Below are 25,667 nucleotides of genomic sequence, written 5' to 3' on the forward strand. Positions count from 1 at the left end.
CCACTTGACATTTTACAAATAAGTACAATTATTAAAAAAATATTTTCAAGACAAGCGTTTATCAAGCTAAACACATTCACTCATGATTTTTATTATACCAGTGACTGGTCTTTCTACTTGTTTTTGTCACAATGAAATGGGAAAGGCTAATCTTTTTCAAAAATGAAGTTTAAAAACAAAAAGTATAAAACATCACCAAAAGTTTAAAAAAAAACTTACTCTAAGTTATAAGGTGATTTTAGTTCTTAATTGACAGTAAAATATTTACCAACTTTTTTTTTTTTTTTTTTTAGTATAAGGATACGTGTAGAGTTCCATATATCTGGATTTTGCCATACTTTGTCTGGTATAAACCTGTTGAATTCCAGCTCTAAGGTCATCCCATATCTGGTCAAGACCAATCTGTTTAAGTCCATGTGGGTTCTGACTCCTATTCGACGACATTTTGTATTTCCTGTAAAGTCTTCCAGAGTAGAAGTCTGAGATCTGGCTATTCCTCCATCAGTTTCACAAGTAAAGTAACATTCCAAATTCAGTGACTCAGAAAGATGTTCTTTACATACGAAGAATGATATCCCCTTGCAAGATAACCTACCAAAAAAAAGGAATTAGTTAATAACATTCACTGACACCAGACTCGATTTCATCAGCTGCTAGAACAAAAGATATACCATTAAGTCATCCAAAAGTGAACATTACATATTTAGAGTGCTGTCTGCTAATAATATCACCAAAGCATACTTAAATATGTAAGTAGAAAAGCGATGATTTTACTGTTGCCTTCCATATCACTTCAACTTTATTCATTAAAATAAGAATTTGGAAGATAACCATACTGTTAAACTGCCAAAATACTGAATATTTTAGGAGTCATCAGTATACATGGTTGCTGCAGATGGATATTAAAGATCTTTAGAACATTCATGATTAGTTCTCTGTAATGAATGCAAGGTACATACCAAATCATGAAAAATCCACAAGCACATTTTATTTTTTCAGACAGTAACAAAAATACCATTTCTGGAGGTTAATCCAGGAGAAATGATCACAGGCCTCTGGCTAGTAATATCTCCCAGCCATTCATTACTTCCAGGATAGGTACAGTATAGAAGGCTTTATTTCTTACATATGATGTAGGACAATTGGATATGAATTTTTAATTCTGAATTTAACTGATCCAGAATGGAGATCTTAAAAATAAACTGCTGCTGAACATATTATTTGCATATGATCCAGAATAATACTGTACAGTATAGTAATATAGTTAATACCTGAAATTAGAAGGACATTTAAAAAACCACCCATACAAAGAAATATCCATATAGGACATAAATATTTTCTGAAAATAGCATACACAATTTCCTAGAAATTATCCACTTCTCTAAAGAGCTTCTTAGCTGCGTGGCAACTGACAATTGACTACTATTCTGAAGTGTACAAGTAAAATAAATAAAGCTAGCTTGTTTTATTTTGGTTCCTGGATGTCAGAAAGTAAAACCGTTGGTGTAAGGAGGTCAACAGATATTGATGACATATAAAAATTTAAATCTAAAAGCATTCCTGGTTATTTTATTGATATCAATAAGCATCAGTAAGACTATTTTCAAAAAATATATTTTATAAAATATGTCTGGTAGCTAAAAAAGCAATAAAATAAATTTTAATGTTTTGAGATGTTTATTGAGAAACTTCGTTTACTCCAAATGTTTTGAGGTGCAATCCTAAAGCTGTTTCTGATAATCAATTTGGGATCTTACCACTTAGGGGAACAAAGGAACATTTCAATTGTTTTTTGAATATTTATGTAATTTATTTTTAAGACACCTATCAACTTGGAAGTGTGTTTTTTACATGCTTTAAATTGCACTGCAACATCTGCATTTGATTACAATATTTCAGTGTGACTTGGCTAGTTTCCATCTTGAATTTTGCAATTAAATGCTTATAATATAGTCTTACAATCTATTCTTATAATCGACTGAGTTTACTAGCTTTATAGACTAAAGAGATTTGCTTCTTCTAGTTATTTGGCACAAATTTGGAAAGAAAAACAGATGGATAAAGCTACACATTGCTTACAGAGATATTTCCACCTATCACTCATTCATAGAAAAACCAGAAGGGGAATGAGAGGTTATTTGACTTAACAGTAATAAAGAATAGCTGGTATCAACACACAGGTCAACAAGTTTCCTGTGAAAGTAGCCTCTCCTACTTATCTGTTAAGAAAATACACTATGCTGCTACATGTACAGCAAAATCAAGTTTTGCTATGTAGCAAGGTTGCTGTTATAGACAACTTTTTTCTATGAAAATCTGAAAGCTTTATTCCATTGGTAAAGTTACTGAATGCACTGTTCAAGTCTATTTTAAAATTCATGCTCAGAGGGTCCCCTGTGTGACACTGAAGGATTTGAACTGGTCCACACCAATTACTTATACTTCGTTTCTTTCTTACATAAGGTTACAAGGATTATTAAGATTCCAAAGAGAACAAAAACTACAGTTGTACATTCATGACTTTTCCGGATATCTAGCTACACTTCGATTTAAGGTCCTTGGAATCAGTCCTGGCAAGGAAAAACCATTATGCAGTGTAGCAGAAAGAGCAATATCTTAGAATACTTTTGAACTTATTTTCACAGTGCTGTATACCGTCTCAGCCCCATGTTACAGATAGGGAAACTGAGGCATGGGATTTATAGTGACTTGCCCAAGCCAAAAATTCAGCAGCGCACTGAAAGAGCTGGAATTAGAAATCTAACATTCTTGGATTCCAGTTCCGTGTTTAGTCCACCAGAACACACTGCCTTTCCAAGAAAACACACATTGCCAGTTCAAAACTAAAGGCTCAATCTTCTAAACTTAAAAGTCTATGGGACTTCTCACACTGGTAAGCACTGTTATCAGCAATACATACAAGATCAGTCTTGAACTGTCAGTGTCCTTTCTTGGAAAGACTGGATGCTCTGGTGGACCAAGTTTGAACCAGGAACTTCTGAGTTATAACCCTAGCTTGGCCACTCACTTGCTGTGTGGCTTTGGCACACAGAATTTAGATTCCAGCCATACTTTCCTCCAGCACTGACTACAGCTCCTGTTCATGTTAATGAACTCCTAAAGCAACTCCCAAAGCACTCTTGGTACATGTCAAGGATGCAATGAAACCATCTCATTCTGTGTGGCATATATCCTGAACAGTTTTTCAGAATACAACGTATACTGTCTGCTGCACTACCCAAAACTTAACACACAGAACTCCAGAAGAGTCCTCTGAGATAAAGTTCCATAATATTCTGCCAACGTAAACTCCCAATCTACATTAACATGAGAAAGAGAAAAAAAACAAAGAGCAAAAAAAGTTGATCAGACACTATCTGCAAGTATGATCCTGATGGCTCAAAATGGGTAACTGAAGATAATGAATTTGCACTTTAGGGGCATGTCCTTGCATTACTGACATTAATGTAAGTTTTGACTTTAGCATTTATGGTATAGCCTTAAGCCAACACGGCATTTTTCATTAGAAGTATTATTTATTCATTTCCATGGACCTCTATCACAACAACTTCAGCCTGGCTCAAAACGCACCACCTGACAAGAATCTGTTTCAAATGGTGGAAGAAACAAAATAAACATTTAGTGAAGTTTCTCTGTCAGTTTCTTGCCATGACTTTACATGAAGCAAGGGAGCAACGGTGGAAACCTTCATGTGGTCTTCCCTGGTAAGTACATTTTAATTTATGTATATGAACTAATGCCACCACTTTGTAGACTGATGATTATTCATTGACTTCTCAGTCAAAATAGCAACTTTTTCAAGAGCTACACTACTTGACTAAAGGGCTAGTTCATTTGTCTTTGTGAACTTAATGTTCAAGGCCTATCTTGTTCAAAGGTTGATGTCATCACAAGGCTGCTGATGGAGAACAACATCAACATCCTGATGCTGCAAGAAGCACACATTGCACAAGGCGGCTCAGTACATCTCAAAATACCAGGATACATCCTTCTCTCCCACCAAAGCCATCCAGAACACGGAATGGCCACCTATATCAGGCCAAAATTAAAAAAACATAGCCAAAGCACTACTGACAACAGATGACAGTTTCACAATTGATATCCAAATCAGTGAGCTGACAATATATAACGTCAGGTTTCAGAGTGGCAGCCGTGTTAGCATGTATCCACAAAAAGAAAAGGAGTACTTGTGGAGAGACTAACAAATTTATCAAAATCACAACACCCATCTGCATTGTTTGGCAATTTTAAATGCCACCATCCAACATGAACGACAATGAACAACATAGTCAGCAAATGGCTCACTGAGTACGCACTGGCTCAGTACCTTCTGATGCAAAACAAAAAAGTGTACCTTCTGCTCAGCTCGATGGAAGAAAGAACACACACCTGATTTATAAAAAGAACAGGAGTACTTGTGGCACTTTAAAGACTAAGAAATTTATTTGAGCATAAGCTTTCGTGGGCTACAGCCCACTTCATCGGATGCATAGAATGGAACATATAGTAAGAAGATATATACACACACACACACACACACAGAACATGAAAAAGTGGAGTAAGAGGCTAATTAATTAAGATGAGCTATTATCAGCAGGAGAAAAAATCTTTTGTAGTGATGATCATGATGGCCCATTTAGACAGTTGACAAAGAGGTGTGAGGATACTTGACATGGGGAAATAGTTTCAATATGTTTAATGACCCAGCCACACCTGTTTTTATGTTTTGTGTTCATCATAGTGAATCACCACTCATTGCATTTTGAACTGTCCTGGACCCCTTCCCACACCATCAGCACTAGCCAGTGGCGGTATAATTGGCCTTGAACTCATCATCATTACCAGTGTACCAGTTCCATGCTGGAACCCAAGATGGGTGGATTGCCTGGATTTCTCCTCCACCATAAAAACAAAACAAAACCCACCATTAGTAGTATACCTCCAAAGCCTGAAAACTTCAACCTCTTCACAAAGCTTATTATTAAAGCCACAAGGATGACCATGCTCCATGGTTACAGGAGCTTCTTTATCCCATGCTCGCTAAAGGGAGTATGAAGCTTCTGGTGACCCAAACATAGCCACTGTTCTCTTGCAATCACTGGATTCTACATGACAATGATGGACAAAGATGATGGAGACCACAGACTTCATAAACTCAAGCCATATAGCATGGGCCATTCTGTGGAGGTGGAGTGGCACCATCAAACCCACATATATATTTCAAGTCTCTGGTAACAGTACTGCCAGCCTCCAACTAAGAAATTCTAAGATGACTGTAAGCCAACAAATAAACTGAGAGGAGAAATAGCTCTCAAGGAATCCTGTGCATAAAGCGCCCCTTCTACAAGTCTCTGTCAATCAAGCCAAGATTGATGCTGCCATCTCTACCACCAAAGCAGGAAAAGCAGCTGGCACTGATGGCATTCTTCCAGACTTCCTTGAATATCTCAGGCCAAAAGGGCACAACTAGAAAGCAGCACTATCCACAGAACTCATCAACACCAGCCAATTTTTAACATTTTAGAGATGATCAAAGGTCATCACCCTTTTCAAACCAGAAAAGGTGCCCGCTGATCCACAAGCTACCACCCTATTTCTCTCCTCTGTATAACATAGAAAGTACTGGAGCAGGCAAGCCCGGTGAGGCTGACCACCATCATGGAGACCACAACTCCCCCCCCACCCCTTGAACAGGTCTTAGGGCAGGGCGAATGCTGTGACCAAGTGCTTGTACTGACTGCATATCAAGGCCAGCTTTCAGTGGAAGCTTGAAAAGGCCGCAGCTTTTGTCGACTTGTCTTCAGCCTATAACATTGTCTGGCACAGGGGTCTACTGCTGAAACTATCCAACCTGCCTCTGTGTGACCAGAAATTTTGACTCATTAGGTCAATGCTTTTGGAATGAACCTTACATGTCATCTCAAAAGTCAGGTTAGCAAAACACACAGTGTGCACAATGGCCTCCCAAATAAGGATCGGTACTACCAACTTCCCTTTTTAAAAACACACACAAGTGTGATAGGCAGCAGATTTAAAACAAATAAAAGGAAGTTCTTCTTCACACAGCGCACAGTCAACCTGTGGAACTCCTTGCCTGAGGAGGTTGTGAAGGCTAAGACTATAACAGGGTTTAAAAGAGAACTAAAGGTTTTTAAAATCAGGCTTGACAAAGCCCTGGCTGGGATGATTTAGTTTGGAATTGGTCCTGCTTTGAGCAGGGGGTTGAACTAGATGACCTCCTGAGATCCCTTCCAACCCTGATATTCTATGATTCTATGAACTAGATAAATTAATGGAGGTTAAGTCCATTAATGGCTATTAGCCAGAATGGGTAAGGAATGATGTACCTAGCCTCTGTTTGTCAGAGGGTGGAGATGGATGGCAGGGGAGAGATCACATGATCATTACCTGTTAGGGTCACTCCCTCTGGGGCACCTGGCATTGCCCACTGTCAGCAGACAGGATACTGAGCTGGATGGACCTTTGGTCTGACCCAGTATGGCCATTCTTATCTTCTTATGATGTGCCCAAAATGAAATGTTGCAAGTTAATTTATGTTGACGACCTGGCACTAATGACACAGCTGCAGTACTCAAAGAAGCAGAAGACACCCTTAATACTGATCTGAAGAGGATGGAAAATTACATTCGGTACTGGCAGCTCAAACCCAATCCACCAAAACTGATGTCATCAGCTTTCCATCTCAGCAATTCTGAAGCTAAGAGGATGCTTAACGTAAACTTCTGCAGCAAGGAGATAGCCCACGATCCTAACTCCCACTACCTAGGAGTCACTCCCAATCACAGTCTTAACTGTCAACATCTGAGCCATAAAATAAAGAGTTGCATCAATATCACCCAAAAGCTAGTCAGTTGTAGCTGGGGTTGTGATGACCTAATACTATGAACAGCAACGTTACCTTTAGTTTATTCCATGGCTGAGTACTGTGCACCTGTTTGGGTAAGAAGTTCGCTCACAAACTTGTCGATATCCAGTAATTGTGGCTCTAGGACTTGTAACTTGCACTGTCATGTCCACTCCACTGCTCTGGCTTCCAATCCTCACAAACATCCCTCCTCCAACCATCCGGAGAGAGATGGGAGTACAAGAAAGCTCTCACTAACCAAAATCTCCCATTGAATGACAACCTCATTCATTCACCTCGCATTCTCCTTAAGCCTTACCAACCATTCTGGGCAGCTGGAGAAGCTCTTCTATCACCAGCTTGAACCCAGAAAATACCTGGTGGATGCAATGGGCAGGCTCTGAAGTAAACAACAAGCACCTCACAGATTATCCCGAAGTAGAACTGCCTGGTTTCTTGCTCCACTGGAGACTGTGGACAAACCATAAAAATCAGAACGTTACATGGAAAATGATCACACCTGATGCACAAATGGAGCATCAAGGGTTCCCCACAGTGCAAATATACAGACTTCAAACCACTGAACAAATTTTGAACAAGTGCCCCAACCCCACACTGGGCCAATGGGGACAGACCAATCACTGTGGGCCGATCACATGCCTTCTCACCCCTGCTGTGCATGCTCCAGGTGGAAAGGACAGATAAAAGGAGACAGCCCAGCTCAGTCTGGGCTGGTTGAGGAGGAAGGACACACATCACAAGCTCCAGCAGAGAAACCAGAGACTCCCTAAGCAGTGGGAACGACAGACTCGGAATAAACTGCGAGCAACCAAATGACCACAGAGATTGACAGGGATGCTGAGCCGCTGCCAGCCGGGGAGATGATGAGATGCAGCTTGTGGTAGGAAGTGACCCAGTGAATGTAGTATAAACTGATGCTTAATCCCATCATGGGGAATTTCCCAGCTTCATAGTGCTCTGGGTCAGAACCCAGTGGAGTGGAGTGGACCCTGGTTCCCCCACCCCCTGCTCCTTGCTTGGAGGGGGGGTGGCTACTGTATGTTTGCTCTGTCCTGCCCAGAGAGTCAGAACCCTCAGTGGCTGTTTGCCTGCTCCAGCCAGGAGGCTCAGAGGCCATAGACTATTTTGTTTGCCTCGCCAAGAGCTACAAACTGTTTGCTCTGCCCTGCCCAGAGGGTGAGAACCCCAATTGCTGTTGCCTGCCCCAGCTAGGAGGCTCAGGGGCCATAGCCTGTTTTGTTCACTCTGCCTCACCAGGCGTCCTGTGACCTCACTGAGGACCATCCCCCAAGGAGTCCAGATGACTGTGTGATGGGGGGCAGCCACCCTCAACAAACAGGGCCCCCCATCACACCACATCTTTTCATTTTCAGGGGGTTTAGCAAAGGTGCACTCTGCATCTCCTAAACTCCACAAATGGACCTCCAAGTTTTCTATTAACTTGTAAATGTTGTATTTACATATGAAAGAAAAGGAACATGAAGCAAGTGAGCAAGCACAGTGCTTAATATGTACCAGCATTTATTCACCAAGGAGCCAGTGAAAATCCTCAAACTCAAAACTATAATCTCAGCACACGTGGTGGAGCAGTATCAATAACACAAAACCAATTTAATTAAACAAAGTTAAAAATTATTCTGCTACAGCTATGCTGACATAACTCACCCAGCTGGACACAACTGCGAAATCAAAGGGTATGTCTTCACCGCAATAAAAGACCTGTGGCGATGCTGCAACTGGCCTTGGTCAGCTGACTCTGGCTTGCCGGACTTGGGCTGAGGGGCTAAAAATTGTGTAGGTGTCGGTGCTCAGGCTGGAGCCTGGGTTCTGAGACCCCACAAGGGGGAAGCGTGTCAGCGCCTTGGCTCCAGCCCAAGTCCAAAAGTCTACACCCCAATGTTTAGCTCCGCGAGCCTGGGCTCCGATGCCACAGGTTTTTTATTGCAGTGTTAATGTATCTAAAGTGACTTTACTCCAGAATAATTATTCCACTTTTAAAGGCTGCAAAGACCCCTTTGCTACTCCTAAGCAGTGATGAGTCATACCAAAAGTCTTTATTTCCCATTACCTCACTAGCTAGTGTTATGCTGTACATAAATAACTATGCAGCAGCATAACGATGTCCTACATCATGTTTTTCCAATGCCACCTTATTTTTCCCACCGCATCAAAAGAGTGGCAAACTGAGACCTACTAAAATTCTTGTCACTCATGCTGGTGCCAATACCATTGAGAAATCTACTGCTTGAATCAAAGTGATAACAGAATTACTCTATATTATAACATTCCTGATAAAACTCTGGAAACTCGATAGCTGAAGGGGAAAGGGCAGAAAAATAGAGAAGATTCCCTTCCTTTATACTACAATAATATTATAATCATGCCTTGCATTATAACACAGAAACAATTGCAAAAGACTATATTATTTGAAATCCAGTCAATAAAAGTTTGCTTTCAATTAAAAGCCAGTAGAGAACGCTACATTTCTTTTAGAAATTCAGGTTGAGAAAAAATGGATGTGCATATTGTATGAAGCTTATAAAAAACACCAATATTTATCCATCAATAATCAAATATAAAATGTGCTACTATCATTCAAAACAATGGTGCTTTATAAAACATTTCCATTAGTTATTTCCTTATTAAAAATATCTTTTACCAGCATGGCACCAACGTACACACTCCCATTCATTTCCAAAATCAGGTTCTAAAGTTGAGTGAATTACAATTCTATTATTTTAAATTCTCAAATCTTATATACTAACAAATGGGTGCTAAGTTTCCTGACCCCAATCACTTGTAGATCTTACGTAAAATTTTCACACACACTTAATTGACTTAGGACTCTAAGTCACTTTTTCAAAAAAGTAACGTAATCAGGCACTTCTGAAAAATTTAACCCTTGCCTAATTTCAACCCATAGAAAGAGAACAGTCTTCTATCACTCCTAGAACAAGGTGCAGCGAAGTATCAGATTTCACTGTGCTAAAAAAGCAGTAAAATATTATGAAATATCAGATTTCACTATATTACACAAAAATATATTCAAAACCCTCATATGCTTTGAATACTAGTAATGAAGTTTAAATCTTGGCAGCCTCATTATATATTATTTTACAGATTAAGATCAGAACTCCATTCTTTATATTCTGCCAACATATCACAAAATACTGAACTTGTTTAATTTTTCTAAAAATGAATATGATTCTCAGTATCACAAACACAGTACATGCTTGTAAGGGTATGCAAGCAGTTGTCAGTCCTTGGCAGAATCTGGTTCACTCACCCTACTCACTGGACAGCTGCTGCAATCATATCAGGCCTTTGGTGGTCATCGAAAAAAGCGAAGCCAAAGCCAAACCAAAAAAGGAGTAAGGATTAATACAGCCAGAGTCCAAAAATGCAAAATGAGATTCTTGCAGCCAAAAAATCTTTAAATGAACTTTTCTGGCAGTTTGATTCCAATAGTTAGACAAGAGGCACCTTTTTCGAATAAGTCCCTCCCGCCCCAGAAACAGTTTTTAACACCTCAGTCAAACACTGCTCCCCCAGACCAGAGATTTCTCTACTGAGTGAAGAGAAATCCCTAGTGAATGAAGGCACCTGTTAAATTTAAAATTACCTGCCCTGATGAGCCACAGCATTTTAACCATATCACCACTAAACAAAGACAACTGTCTAAACACCCTATAATAGAGATCAGTAAGTAAGTATACTACATAAATACAAGCACATATGCTCACAAAAGCAACAGGCACACTAGACACATATACTGCAAACATGCTGTATAATGCTAACAGGATAGGTGCATGCCCCAACAAAAACATTATGATTTGTTCTATGACACTAGCCTACTGTAATTTTGATCAACCATGTGGAAACAGATTCAATGTGTAATGACCCAGCCACTCCCAGTCTCGATTCAAACCCAAGTTAATGGTATCTAATTTGCATATTAATTCAAGCTCAGCAGTTTCTGAATTGCCCAAATTGATATTTCTGGGTTTCTATGATGCTGCTGCCCTTCTTGCTAAATTGCATTTTCTTGACTCACTTATGAAGTGAGCTGTAGCTCACGAAAGCTTATGCTCAAATAAATTTGTTAGTCTCTAAGGTGCCACAAGTCCTCCTTTTCTTTTTTGCGGAACACGGCTGCTACTCTGAAACTTATAAAAAAAATTGTTTGCCTTCCTTGTTCCTGCTCTTCTATCTTATTTCTATATCTTTGTCCTCTCTTGGCTGTGTCCTCCCTCACCTTTCTTTGCTCCATCTCCGTAGCCTGTTCAACAGCAAACCTTCTGGATAGTGTATTTGCTATCTTTGTTCAGCTTATTCATTTTTGGATTTAGGCTTTATGCTAGGTTTAAATGAAACAGGTATGCGAGTCCTTCTGACCACCTTAGCTTTTCTTCTTTCTCTCATGCTCTTGGCTTGACCTTCAATGCACGTATGGTCTCTTCTCCCAAAGCACCTCACTCTTCTTTAAATGTAAAAGCTAGACATGGTAGGCAAAAAAGTGCAAAGCTAACCCCCTACAGGCTCAGTTAAAAGAATCCTGTGATTTGTAACATATGTCAGACACAGAAAGATCCAAGGCCTTGAGTTAAAGGAACACATTAACTTGAACATCAGATTTGTCTGACAGTTTTCTGCCTTCTGTTGCTAAAAACGCAACCTAAAATTACAAAAAATTAAAGAGATGACACTTTTTTTTTTTCTTTTTAAATTTTGCTTTGGTCAATTCTACACTAAAAACTTTTGCCCTACAGTAAGGTTAGGCATGCGATTTTTTCCCCCCCACAACATTTCTGTACTGGTAAAAGCCCTAGCGTAGATGCAGGTATTCTGGCATAAGAGTCTTTTTGTTAGCATAGTTTAATTTCTGCAGGGAACCAATATAACTAAGCTATGCCAGCAAAAGCACTTCACTACTCTGGATAACTTTCAACCTAGTGTTTTATAAGAGCTGGTTGAGTTCTCTGGACAGCTAATGTTGATTTTCTATAAATCTTGGAGAAGTGAGGAAGATCCAGAAGACTGGAAGAAATGTTGTGCCACTTATTAAGGCTAAGCACAATGATGCAGGTAATTGTAGGCCTGTCAGCTTACTATTGATCTCAGGCAAGATGATGGAGGAGCTGATACAGACTCTATTAAAGAATTAAAGGAAGGTAATGTAATTAATACAGATCAACATGGGTTTATGGAAGATCGATTGAGTCAAACTAACTTGATATCTTCTTTTTGAAGAGATGACAGGTTTGGTTGATAAAGGCAATAGCGTTGATGTAATATATTTAGACTTCTACAAGGTGTTTAACTTGGTACCACATGGCATTTTGACTAAAAAACTAGAATGATAGGTATAAAATTAACATGGCATGCATTAAGTGGACTAAAAACTGGCTAACTGATAGAACTCAAAATGTAATTGAAAGCAGGAAATTGTCATCCAGCGGCTGTTTCTCCAGTGAAGTCCCACAGGGATCGGTCCTTGGCCCTACACTATTTAACATTTTTATCAGTGACCTGCAGAAAACTTAAAATCATCACTGATAGTTTGAAGACAACACAAAAATAGATAAATAATGTAGAGGATAGGTCACTGATCTAGATTGTTTGGTAATCAAACTGGGCACAAGCTAACTGTTTGTAATACAGCTATATGTACGTGTATACATCTAGGAAAAAAGAATGTAGGCCATTCTTACAGGTTGGGGGTGAACTCTATTCTGGGAAGCAGTGACTTTGAAAAAGATTTGGGGGTCATGGTGGATAATCATCTGAATATGAGCTCCCAGTGTGAAGCTATGGCCAAAAGAGCTAATGCGAATATTGGATATGTAAGCAGGGGACTTTCAAGTAGGAGTAGAGGTTATTTCAGTGGCGCTCAACTTTTTCAGACTACTGTACCCATTTCAGACAAACCCCTGATTTGTCTTGCTTACCCCCAAATTTCACCTCACTTAAGAACGACTTGTTTACATAAACAAAAAAAAACACAAAAGTGTCACAGCACACTATTACTAAAAAATTGCTTACTTTCTCATTTTTACAACATATTATAGAATAAATCAATTTGGAATATAAATATTGCATTTACATTTCAGTGTATAGACCAGTATAAACAAATAGTTGTGGTGTACGAAATTTTAGTTTGTACTGACTTTGCTAGTGCTTTTTATGTAGCCTGTTGTAAAACTACGTAAATATCTTACTTAATGAGTTGATGTGCCCCTTGGAAGACCTCTGCATACCCACAGGGGTACATGTACCCCTGCTTGTGAACCACTTAATTATTTTATTTTATTTGGCACTGGTATGACTACTGCTGGAATACTGTGTCCAGTTCTGGTTCCCACAATTCAAGAAGAATGTTGATAAATTGGAGACGGTTCACAGAAGAAGAATGATTAAATTATTAGAAAACATGTCTTATAGTGATAAGCTAAACAGTTTGAGTTTTGGGTCTAACAAAGAGAAGGCTAAGAGGTGACTTGAATATTTAATAATGGGCTCTTCAATCTATCAGGTAAAGGTGTAACATGATCCAATGGTTGGAAGCTGAAGCTAGACAAATTCAGGCTGGAAATAAGATATAAATTCCTAGTGTTGACAGTAATTGCCCATTGGAACAATTTATCAAGGGTCGTATTGAATTCTTCAACACTGAATTTTTAAATCAAGATTGGATTTTTTTAAAAAGATATGTTCTAGGAATTATTTTGGAGAAGTTCTGTCGCCTGTACTATATAGGAGGTCACACTAGATCATAATGATGCTTTCTGGCATTAAAATCTATAAATCGTCCTCACCCCTGTAGGCGTGTGGAGGAGTCCTCTTGTTGGTGGCCCAATCTGAGTGGGTTTTCCCTGAGCGGGGAGCTGTAGGGTGTCGCCACCACCAGCAGCGAGCGGAGAGAAGGCCTGATATACTCCCTCACAGAGAAAAATAGTGCCAAGAATTTTATGCCATCAAATCTGGGATACAAAAATTATCTAAAAACAATCAAAGAATTTTTCAAAGGAAAGTTTTCCATGTTACAAAGTTCTGCCCAGATTTTTTTTTCCCAATATAAGACTATCATGGGACAGATATTGAAAGCCTAGCCTCTACAATTTTTCTAGGCTTTCAGTATCTGTCCCATGATATTCTTATCTTGAAAAAAAAAATCTGAGCAGAACTTTGTAACATGGAAAACTTTCCTTTGAAAAATTATACTTTGATTGTTTTTAGATAATATTCTTAGATCACATTTCTTTCAAGTTAATGTTTACAATTGAACAAACTTGCAGAGGTGTGTCTTACACTATTTTATGGAAGGGGGTGTGCAGCAGGGGCATAGTATTATTTCTGAACACTTTACAGTCATGCATATGTTGACAAAGGTCAACTATTGCACCCCCATTGTCATTTATATAGCTTCATAAGACAGTTTTATGGAGTGCATATGTACAGTCATGTTGCACATACTGAAATCTAGGGGCATCATTCTGCCCCTCTTTGGCAAGGGGAGGTGAAGGATATTGGTTTTATATGCTTCAAACTGTCTGCTTCATACTAAGTCTATTACTGAGAAGACAAAGTCTGCTTTATGTGCAACAGATGCCAAGAGAGGCCAGAGAGGCTGAAGTGTTCTCCTACTGGTTTTTGAATGTTATGAGCCCTCAGGGGCTTGTTCACTTGCACATCTACGAATGTGATATATGCCTTCATGTGCCAGCAATACCCCTCTGCCATGTACATTGGCCAAACCGGACAGTCTCTACGCAAAAGAATAAATGGACACAAATCTGTCATTAGGAATCATAACATTCAAAAACCAGTAGGAGAACACTTCAACCTCTCTGGCCACTCAGTAAAAGACTTAAGGGTGGCAATTCTGCAACAGAAAGGCTTCAAAAGCAAACTCCAATGAGAAACTGCTGAGCTTCAATTAATATGCAAACTAGATACCATTAACTTGGGCTTGAATAGAGACTGGGAGTGGCTGGGTCATTACACATATTGAATCTATTTCCACATGTTAAGTATCCTCACACTTTGTGGTGATCATCAGGATGGCCCATTTAGACAGTTGACAAAAGTTTTTTTTTCCTGCTAATAGCAACTCATCTTAATTAATTAGCCTCTTACAGCTTGTATGACAAATTCCACCTTCTCTGTATGTGTGTATATATATCTTCTTACTATATGTTCCACTCAATGCATCTGATGAATTGTGCTGTAGCCCACAAAAGCTTATGCTCTAATAAATTTGTTAGTCTCTAAGGTGCCACAAGTACTCCTGTTTTTTTGGGGGTTTTTTGCGGATACAGACTAACACGGCTGCTACTCTGAAACCTGACAGTACCACTAACTACCTCAACTCTTGATGACTAAAAGACAACAGCGAAGGGGTGCACAAATACAGACCAGGCATAACCCTACTCTTTGAATAAACAGAAACCCCCCCTTAAGAAAGTTACTGATGCATGAGATTTTTTCCCCTCCAGTTTAAGCCAGATATCTTAATTGTAATAAACCAAAATTTAACCTTCTGCATTGCTCAGAACTTATATCTCACAAAAATATCATTTGTTCTGTTCTATAAAAGAGATCAGATGACTAATTCCAACAACTCGTTATTTTTTTAAATTCATCTTTGTTTTCGAACGCACAATTACAACAGCTAACTGCTGCTACACTTTGTCTATACAAAACAGTGTACCAGTTTAACTAAAACAGTTTATAAATTAATCTAGTAAAACCAAAGCAAACCCTCAATGTAGACACCCTTAAACCTCGCTTGTGTCACTAAGTTACAAAGCTAAGCTTGCACCACAGTTAAACTAAACTGATTCTTCAATTGATTTACTTAAATGGGTTCATTTTTGCATTACACTAGTTATATTAGTAAAGGGATTTTAGCAAGGGCATACTTCCAAGGAAAACAAAGAAATTTGGAAAAATGCTTGTAATGAAGAGCAATTTGTGTGGAGAAGATACTTAAAATTGTGAATATTTTGAATGAAGAAGTTGAACAGTGACCCTGTTTTTTACCTTCAGCTCACATATTGTTGGGTATGTGACATCACTAGCACATAAAGCAGGCTCAGAAAAGTAGCTCCGTGCTTCACTTCAGGTGTTAGTGTCATCATTCTTATCATTACTAGCAACTCTGGCAGGGCCATGAAGAATCCTGAACTATGAACTTTTCATTCTCAAAGAAGTTTCAGGTGTTGAATTTTGTTTGTATGTGTTTCAAGATCTTCCCCCCCTACCCCTAACCCCCAATGGTTTCAGATTACAGAGGAGAGGAATTGCTTTTTGGAGGATGAAGGGATTATTTCTGAATTTCTCTTTAGAAAGCCAGACAAACTATAATTTAGTTTTTGCAGAAACTGGTCATTTTTTTCCTTTTTCTTAATTACATGCAACCGATCTCTCCTCTTCAATCCCTTCTCTCCTTCATTTTTGCTTCCCTGAAACACAAAGGTTTTGAAAAGATCTTCCAAAAATCCTTCCCACTTCTCAGTCTCCCTCTCTTCCCATCCCACAGCCTTTTCTCCAAAATTCATGCATCACAACCACCTCCTTCTTGGTAAAGATGGACCATGACTTCCTCCAAAGCTCCGTCAATTGGTCTGAGGTAGTTACTTGACAGAAAATGAGGAACAGGCATCCTTTGGAAGTTGAGTAGGTTTCTTTAACACGTGGAACTTGTGCTAACAGAGGCAGTAAGGGACTAAGCTTTGTTTTGTACTTTGATGAGCTACAAATGAGCTGGGCTGCTACCAACACATTTGGTTTGTACATCTATCCCTTGGTTTGCATGTCTAATCTCACTCAATCTCCCCCATTGTGTGTTTGCTACCTCTTCTCCTTTCAGAGGGAAGGGCATCTGTGCTGCAGCTCCATCACACAGCACTTCCCCAGCCGTGCAAAACTGTGCAGAATTACAATTTCAATTTGCTGCTCCTGCTGGCGCCAGTCAGCAAGCACTAATTTCAAGAGCAGCAACACAGGAACTTTTAAAAGGCAGGGAGGCAAACCATACAATTCCCAAACGAACTATACCCCCGGCCTCAGGTCAATTTCTCTGAGTTAAGGCACAATATTTTTCTTAGCTCAAACCTCTGCCCTTCTCTTTGGTAGATATTCTCCATTGTCATGAGACCACAGAACTGTTCATGAACTTATATACTAAATTTAAATAGCCAAGCAAAACAGTGAATTAAGCACAGAAGTGTAGCCTTAATATTAAATTCTATTAACCTGACTTAAGACTTTATTTCATCATAAAAAATACAAAAGATGAAATAATCCATTTTACACCAAAGTACACTAGATGCAACTTAAACCCACAAATAAGACAATCTGAGTTCAGTTAAGGCTGAAATTCTGTCCTTAGTTCAACCTGTTTCCCTATATTTTCCTGATTTATAGCTGAAATTCAACTTTAACGTTATTTAGTCTAATTTCAATATAGTTTCATCTTGTACATTTTACAGATAAGAATTCCTCTGAGTATGAGTTATTTATTATTCCCCTGCTTCTCCCGGTTTCTAAGAAGTCACCCTGACCATTGCTGGGAGTTTCTATGTCAGCAACAGAGACTGGAACCAGAAGCAGCAGCACACAGAATCATAGAAATGTAGGGCTGGAAGGACCCTGAGATGTTACCAAGTCCAGCATCCTGCACTGTGGCAGGACCAAGTAAACCTAGACCACCACTGACAGGTGTTTGTCCAACCATGTTTTTAAATACTTCCAATGATGGGGATTTCACAATCTCCCTTGGAAGCCTATTCCAAAGATTAACTACCCTTATAGTGAGAAAGTTTTTCCTAATGTATAACCTAAATCTCCCTTGCTGCACACTAAAGCCCATCACTTCCTGTCCTATCTTCCGTGAACAAAGAACAATTTATCATCTTCTTCAAACAAGCACTTAACATATTTGAAGACTTATCAGGACACCCCTCAGTCTTCTTTTCTCAAGATTAAACATGCCTAGGTTTTTAAATCTTTCCTCATAGGTCAGGTTTTTAAAATATTTTATCATTTTTGTTACTCTCCTCTGGACTCTCTCCAATTTGTCCACATCTTTCCTGAAGTGTGGTGCCCAGAACTGAACACAGACTCCAGCTGAGGCCTCACTAGTGCTGAGTAGAGCAGGACAATTACATCGCTTGGGTTAAGGCTTATATCATTCTGGGGTGTATTTTTTGCATCTGCATCACACTGCTGACTCATTCATTTTGTGATCCACTATAACTCTCGGTTTCTTTTCAGCGATATTACCACCTAGCCAGTTATTCCCAATTTTGTATTGTGCATTTAATTTTTTCTTCCTAAGAGCACTGGGAACTTAGATCAGCATACCTACATCTCCAAGGGGTGTGAAAAATCCAAACATCTGTATCTACGCTGACCTAACCCCCAGTGTGGGGGTGACAGAAGAATTCTTCCATCAACCTTGCTATCTCTGCTCAGGGACATAGGTAATCTATGCCAGCAGGAGAACTCCTCCCTTCAGTGTGGGCAGCATCTACACTTAAACTACTACAGCACCATAGCTGCTACACTGGAACTATGCCGCTGTAGTGCTTTAAGTGTAGGCATGTGCTAAATGAAGTACTTCACACTTTTCTTTACTTTGAATTTCATCTTGTTGAATTCACACCAATTCTCCAATTCATCAAGGTCATTCTGAATCGATTCCATAGCAGTTGCAATCCTGTCCAGCTTGGGGACATCTGCAAATTTTTAAGCACACTCTCCACTCCATTATCCAAGACATTAATGACAATATTTAACAGAAGACGACCCAGGACCGACCCCTGCAGAAAACCATTGATAACTACTCTTGAGTATGGCCTTTCAACCAGTTGTGCACCTACTTTATAGTAGTTTCATCTACACCACATATTCCTAGTTTGCTTATGAGACTGTCACGTGGGACTTTGTCAAACGCCTTACTAAAAATCTAGACATGCCACATGCAAATATACTTTTGTGGCTGCTGTTCCTCCCTAGTTGATGCAACAGTATCAACAGCCCTAATAACTACAGAAGGAAAGAGAGAATGAGTACCTATGCCCACCCTCTCTAGAAAAATGGTAGCAGCGGGCCAGAGGAAGAAGCCTCCCATAATCCCCTAAATCCAAGAGCAGTCTATTGCTATTTTTTTTTGTAAAAAAGTGAAGTCAGTTATTTCAACTTGAATTTCTCTCACACTTACAGTAACACTAATAATCTTAGTAGTGTTAATGACAGCAACTTTGACACAAGGACAAATAGCATTTTATAAACCATTACTATTGCAGGTGTACATATGTTTTATTAAAAGCAGATCCAAGAGTGATATTTTCAGTTAATTGTGGAATAAAATGTACAACTTTTAGTATGAGATTTAAAAGTGTCATCAGGCTACACAGATCCCACATGACCAGCTAACAGTGAATCTTCTGACTCTGACAATTCTTCCAAAAACAGAATAATCAAAGGGGAAGATGAGGGAGATGGGGAAAGTAATGTAATTCTGTCCCAGATTCTGAAAATAGCAAATAAGAATTATGTTGCTAACTTGAGAAAAGAAGGATGGCTCTGAGTTTGAGGTATAATACTAGGTACGAGAGATCCAAGAGATCTGTGGCTCTGCCACAAACTTCCTGTGCCACAGTTTCCTAATCTGTAAAATAGGTTAATATTTTCCCAACCTCAAAGGTATAGTAATTCAGGTTTGTAAACCCTTCAAGATTCTCAAATAGAATGCACTATAGATGCAGAATGTATTATACTAAAAATACAGTGTAGAATCTAAACAAAATTTATAATGCAGCTTCTTTGGTTTTTTAAAAAACTTTTATAGGAGACCAATAAAACTGTGCTTCTAAAAAAGAAACTGACCATTCTGCTAATTTTTTTTTAAAAGAAAGAAAAATATGGCAAAGAATTTGATCTTATGAAACAGTACTGACCCTCCCTGCCCCCAACAGCACTGGAGATAGTCCAGACATATTATAATGCTACATTAGATGGTATTACAAAAAGCCTGATGCAGATATGTCATCTCACTTCTCTACTAGTGCCAGTGTAGCTCCACCAGTGGGAGCCCTGGTGCAGACTGACCTTGGCAGTTTCACCTCCATGTAATTTAACCCTGCTCACAGCAAATCTAGGCTGCACAGCAGTAAACACACCACTAGCCAGTCTACATTAGTTCTTCCAATGGAGATGCAACAATCATAGTGAAACATTTTACAAAAAATGCTAGTGTAGAAAAGCTCAATAGCGCTCTCTCTCATTTATTAAACTATTTCCTTTTCTTTCTTGCCTTCATCAGAAGTTTTCTTGTAATAAATGCAAAAAACAGAGCAGTCACTGTGGCTGATTAAAAAGAAATCCTATACAATCCCTATATAACACGAGACTATAACTTTTAACAAAGTTTGCAACTAGTTATTGGCACAGTTGGCTCAAATTACCATTTGCTTCCATTTACCTCATCTTTAATATTCAGTAACTGTGGCAAGTAACAGTGTTTTGCCCCTGCCAGAGACCTAGGCTGGCACATGGTTGTCTTTCTGAAACTGGTTTACACTTTTTTACAGTGCAGTCATGACCCCCATAACTAAGTTTATTACTGGTTTCACTGGGTATCCTTCCTCCCTGCTACATGCAGCAGAAAACCACAAAGATACACTACCCTATATGCTGCTGCTATTGTTCTGCGTGCATGTCCTCCAAACCCTGTGTCCCCTGACAGGGCACCACGCTTCCCCAGATTTTTCCTAGAATGCATGGATAAAAATAAGATTATACATTGTGGTAAATATAGACGCCCAGTCATGGCTGCAATAGAGCAAAGCTGGGCAGACAAACCGAACTTTTATCTGTAACACCATTAATGTGACTGTGCCACCAATTGGCTATAAAACCCTGGGAAAGTTGTTGCACAACATGGCCTTTATATCTATCTGCAATAGGAAAATGACCCTTTGTTAGGTATACACTACGGCAGTAAGTCGACCTACACTACACAACTCCAGTTACATGAATAATGTGGCTGGAGTCCACGTACCTGAGGTCGAATTACCGCGCGGTCTACGGGAGAAAATCTCCCGTCAACTTACCTTACTCTTCTCGTCACGGGTAGAGTACAGGGGTCGACTGGAGAGCAGTCTGCAGTCGATCTGGTGGGTCTTTACTAGACCCGCTAAATCGACTACTAGTGGATTGATCTCAAGAGCGTCGATCCCGGCTGCAGTGTAGACCTGCCCTTAGCAATTGTTTTCAGCAATGAGTATATCTCCCCTTCCCCTACCATGTATTCTCTAAACCCGTGTTGAAAGCGATTTAATTACTAGTGCACATGGAACAAAACTGTTTTCAGTAGCATTACAGAAGGTATAAAGGAGCCATGTTAAAAATCATTTTGTCCACTAGCAGTTAAACTACTTTCAGTGCCAGCAGAGATAAGTACAGGTGGACCCTATGCTGGTAATCACTGTCATCAATGAAGCATTCCTGAGGCGATGTCTACATTTACTGAGGATAGATGCTGCTGCAATCAATGCAGCGGGGGTTAGTTTAGCAGGTCTAGTGAAGACCTTGGGCCAAAAGAAATCTAATGAGGTTCAACAAGGACAAGTGAAGAGTCTTGCACTTAGGACGGAAGAATCCAATGCACAGCTACAGACTAGGGACCGAATGGCTAGGCAGCAGTTCTGCAGAGAAGGACCTAGGGGTGACAGTGGACGAGAAGCTGGATATGAGTCAACAGTGTGCCCTTGTTGCCAAGAAGGCCAATGGCATTTTGGGGTGTATAAGTAGGGGCATTGCCAGCAGATCGAGGGACGTGATCGTTCCCCTCTATTCGACATTGGTGAGGCCTCATCTGGAGTACTGTGTCCAGTTTTGGGCCCCACACTACAAGAAGGATGTGGAGAAATTGGAGAGAGTCCAGCAAAGGGCAACAAAAATTATTAGGGGGCTGGAACACATGAGTTATGAGGAGAGGCTGAGGGAACTACGGAAGAGAAGAATGTGGGGGGATTTGATAGCTGCTTTTAACTACCTGAAAGGTGGATCCAAAGAGGATGGATCTAGACTATTCTCAGTGATAGCAGATGACAGGACAAGGAGTAATGGTCTCAAGTTGCAGTAAGGGAGATTTAGGTTGGATATTAGGAAAAACTTTTTCACTAGGAGGGTGGTGAAACACTGGAATGCATTACCTAGGGAGGTGGTAGAATCTCCTTCCTTAGAGGTTTTTAAGGTCAGGCTTGACAAAGCCCTGGCTGGGATGATTTAGTTGGGATTGGTCCTGCTCTGGGCAGGGGATTGGACTAGATGGCCTCCAGAGGTCCCTTCCAACTCTGTTATTCTATGATTCTATGAAGACCCGCTAAATCAACTGCGGAACACTGTCTGGTTGACTCCAGCACTCCACCAGAATGAGAGAGTAAAGTAAGTTGACGGGACAGCATCTCCTGTCAACACTGCACAGTGCAGACACCGCACTAAGTCGACCTAAACTATGTCGACTCCAGCTACATTATACACATAGCTGGAGTAGCATAACTTAAGTTGACCTACCCTGGTAGTGTAGACAAGGCCTGATTAGTAGAGTGGGCCTTTCCATGTTTCATGTACTCAAACTACAATCCAGCACCAGAGAAATGTAATTAAATTAATTTAATAGAACAGAGTATTAAATAACTTCTTGAATATTAAATTATAAAAAACAGCAGAATTCTATAGGCAAACAGCAAAATTCAACTTAAGATAGACCCAAGTAAGACACACACAAACCAAAATAAGTGTCCACACAGGGGTTTGCATCAAGTTGGCTAATTTTTTATGAAGATTTAATTGAAACTGGTGCAACTTTCTCTTGCAGACAAGAGCTAACTTATAGGCACAAACTATAAAACAGATTTAAACCAATGTGACGCACACACACAGTATTCTAATTATGCATGGCGCTTAATTCTGACTGCAATATTCAAGTTACGAGGATAAAGCAATCAAATTTTAACAGATTAAGCAACTAACAGTAACAAGAGGAGCAAGGATAGTTCAACTACAAGGAGGAACAACTGGCAATTTTAAAATCAAGTTTGGATGTTTTTCTAGAAGATATGCTCTAGTCCAAACAGGAATTATTTCAGGGAAGTTCTAGATAATGAAGGTCAGACTACATGACCACCGTGGTCCCTTCTGGCCACATAATCTATGAATCTTCAGAACCACAAAATCAGAGAGGGAAGCAACCAATTTGTCAGAGGGTCATATAAGGTCAATTCATCTGCCAATGCAAGCCTCTTTACAATAAGTGCCCAGGGCTGCAGCTGGTGATAGTGGGCCAATTTACTACACTTTTGCTTTTGAAGAAAAGATTCCAAACAGCGTTACCCCCCAAACCACCAATTCACAATACTGTAGTGGAAACAATTTCTGAGTTGCTACTTTAAGCTAACTCCCCATTCCCTCACTATTCTCTCCCCCAGCTTCTCCCAAATAGCAGGTTTTTACTAAAGCACCTGATGGACCACATAATTATCCCCAGATAAAAAGTGAGACAAAAAAGAGAAAAGCTATATGTGCAGTAAATAAACCAACATTGATTTGGGGTGGGGGTGTTAAACTGGTTTGCTGTTATTAGCAGAGAACTGAAACATAATTGGGGCAAATTAATAAAGATAGGGAAATAATCTGTGTGCACAGCCTGGACAGAAAAAGGTGTTCAAAAAGTAAGCCAACTGGCACTACCCCATCAAAAGAAATGGCACAGCAAGAGGATACAAGTACAAAGTAGGGGAGACAGTATGTGGGTTCACAGAAAGGAAGGAAGGAAGAAGTGTAATGGGAAGATGATGAGGGATCTTAGGGAAAGATCTGAGGACAAGTAAATGAGATCAGCAGGGGTAAGAATCAGTGCAGGAAATAGTTTTTTGGAGGACAAATTACAGCAGAGGAATAATTATGGTGGATGGATCCTCCACACTGAGAGGCAAAGAATGATTAAAGGGATGGGGAAAGGATCCCAGTTAAAGGAAAATGGATCATTGTAAGGCTTTGTTACAGAGCTGTTAGTGGGTGGCAGAGTGTTAACGAGAGAATTAGAAGGATATACTTGAGGAACACTGAGGACTATGGAGATACAGTCATTGGGTAGGGGCAGTTACAGGGACAGTCACCGGGGATGAAGGGACAGCAGGGGCTTTTGGGGAGTAGTTAGTTGCACAGTCTTTAAGAGTGGGAGGGAACTGGGATCATATCGGGGTCAGGGCTAACTGAGATGATACAGAAGTCTGGCAGGCAGTCACTGGGGGGTTGGGGTGAGGGGTTGTGGAAGAGAATATTCTGGAGTGACTGGGATAATATTGGGGGTGAGAGAGCCAGCCACTGATGCTGCCCCTTGGGGAGGGGAGGGGAGGCTCCAGGAGCAATACTGAGGCAACGTGGGGGCTGTCCCCTTGCGCAGGAGGCTCCTGGGGCGACACAAGGACGGGGGGTTGGGGGGGTTACGGGATGGGGGAAGGCTCCGGGGCGGTACCGGGAAAGGCATTTCCAGTGCGTAGTTCGAGGCCTCTCAACAGAGGCCGAGCCGGGGGCAGAGGGGCCAGATCCCCGGCCGAGCTCGGCCCCACCCCAGGGCTGGCGGGCCAGGGGCATAAAACGAGCCCGAAGGGAAGAACCGGCGGCGGCGCCCGGGCCTCCCCTGCGCGGCGGCTGCGGAGTGACTCCGAGCCGAGCCCCGCAGCCCGCCCCGCTCCGGCCGCCTCCCCGCGCCCGTCCCGTCCCGTCGCCGGCCTCACTGCGACACCGCGGCGCCGCCGAGGCCTCGGCACTCACCAGCATCGCGCGTCCCGCAGAGTCAGGCCCGGCCGCGCCGCGTCCCCCCGCCCCTTCCGCCTCCGCCAGGCCCCGGATCCGCCGCCTCCCTCGCCGCGCGGCCCCAGAGGAGGAGCGAGCACCGCCCCCGCCGCACAGCGCGCCCCGCCCCGCCTCGGCTCCCGCCCGCGGGGGGAGAGCGGCTCCGCGCTGCCCCTGCGCCCGGGCCCCTGTCGCCAGGGCGCGGGAAGGGCCCCGCTCCGCACCGGCCGCAGCAGAGTGCGCTCCCTACCCGGCACGAGGGGGAAGCGGCGCTCCCGCCAGCACCGGGGTGGGGTGGGGTGGGGTGGGGTGGGGGGGCTGCCCCCCCAGGAGTAGAGAGAGGGGGGGGGCTGCCCAGCGCCATACCAGGGTGATTCCCCAGCACCCCACTGGGGGCGGGGGGAGTCCGCCCAGCACCCACCTGCTAACGTCGGTGGGGGGCTCCCCACCTGCTCCCCAGCCCCCCACCTGCTCATCCACAGGGAGAGAAATGAGGTTGAGTGACCCAGCGACACTTGGGGGAGCTCTCCTCCCCGTCACATTAGGATGGAGAAAGAGGGGAAGCTAACTAACCCTTCAGCAGCTGCACACCCCTCCTGCACTCAGCCCCGGAGAAAATGGAAGACGGACCCCCTTCCCACAGCCAGCATTGGAGAGAAGTGGGGAGGGACGGCTAGCTGAACCCCTCCCCAAGTTAATATACTTTTATTTATGCTAGTCCTATTGGTCATAGAGCTCCCTGTTGTCCTCCCTCGGAGGATGGATGTAATATTTCATTTGATACCAACATATCACAAGGTAGTGGTATGACTCGTGGGGACGATCAAGTGCCCATAAAGTCACAGACATTGGAGGGATGGCTATAACTCAGACCTGTTTTTTGTTAACTCGG

At 41.3% G+C, this 25,667-nt stretch overlaps 1 protein-coding gene across 1 annotated transcript in view; it reads right to left on the bottom strand.

Moving 5' to 3' along the window:
• Positions 1-24,857, bottom strand: part of CUL1 (cullin 1) — an 84,584-nt gene extending 59,727 nt beyond the window's left edge. The window contains exons 1-2 of the mRNA XM_073332777.1: positions 24,755-24,857; positions 305-591 (exon numbers count right to left, since the gene is read on the bottom strand). Coding sequence (XP_073188878.1) covers positions 305-444 — 140 coding nt within the window. The 5' untranslated portion in view covers positions 445-591; positions 24,755-24,857. The remainder of the gene's footprint in view (positions 1-304; positions 592-24,754) is intronic.
• Between the last annotated feature and the right edge of the window lie 810 nt (positions 24,858-25,667).

The sequence above is a fragment of the Lepidochelys kempii genome, chromosome 2, assembly GCF_965140265.1.
Source record: "Lepidochelys kempii isolate rLepKem1 chromosome 2, rLepKem1.hap2, whole genome shotgun sequence".
NCBI classification, from domain to species: Eukaryota; Metazoa; Chordata; order Testudines; family Cheloniidae; genus Lepidochelys; species Lepidochelys kempii.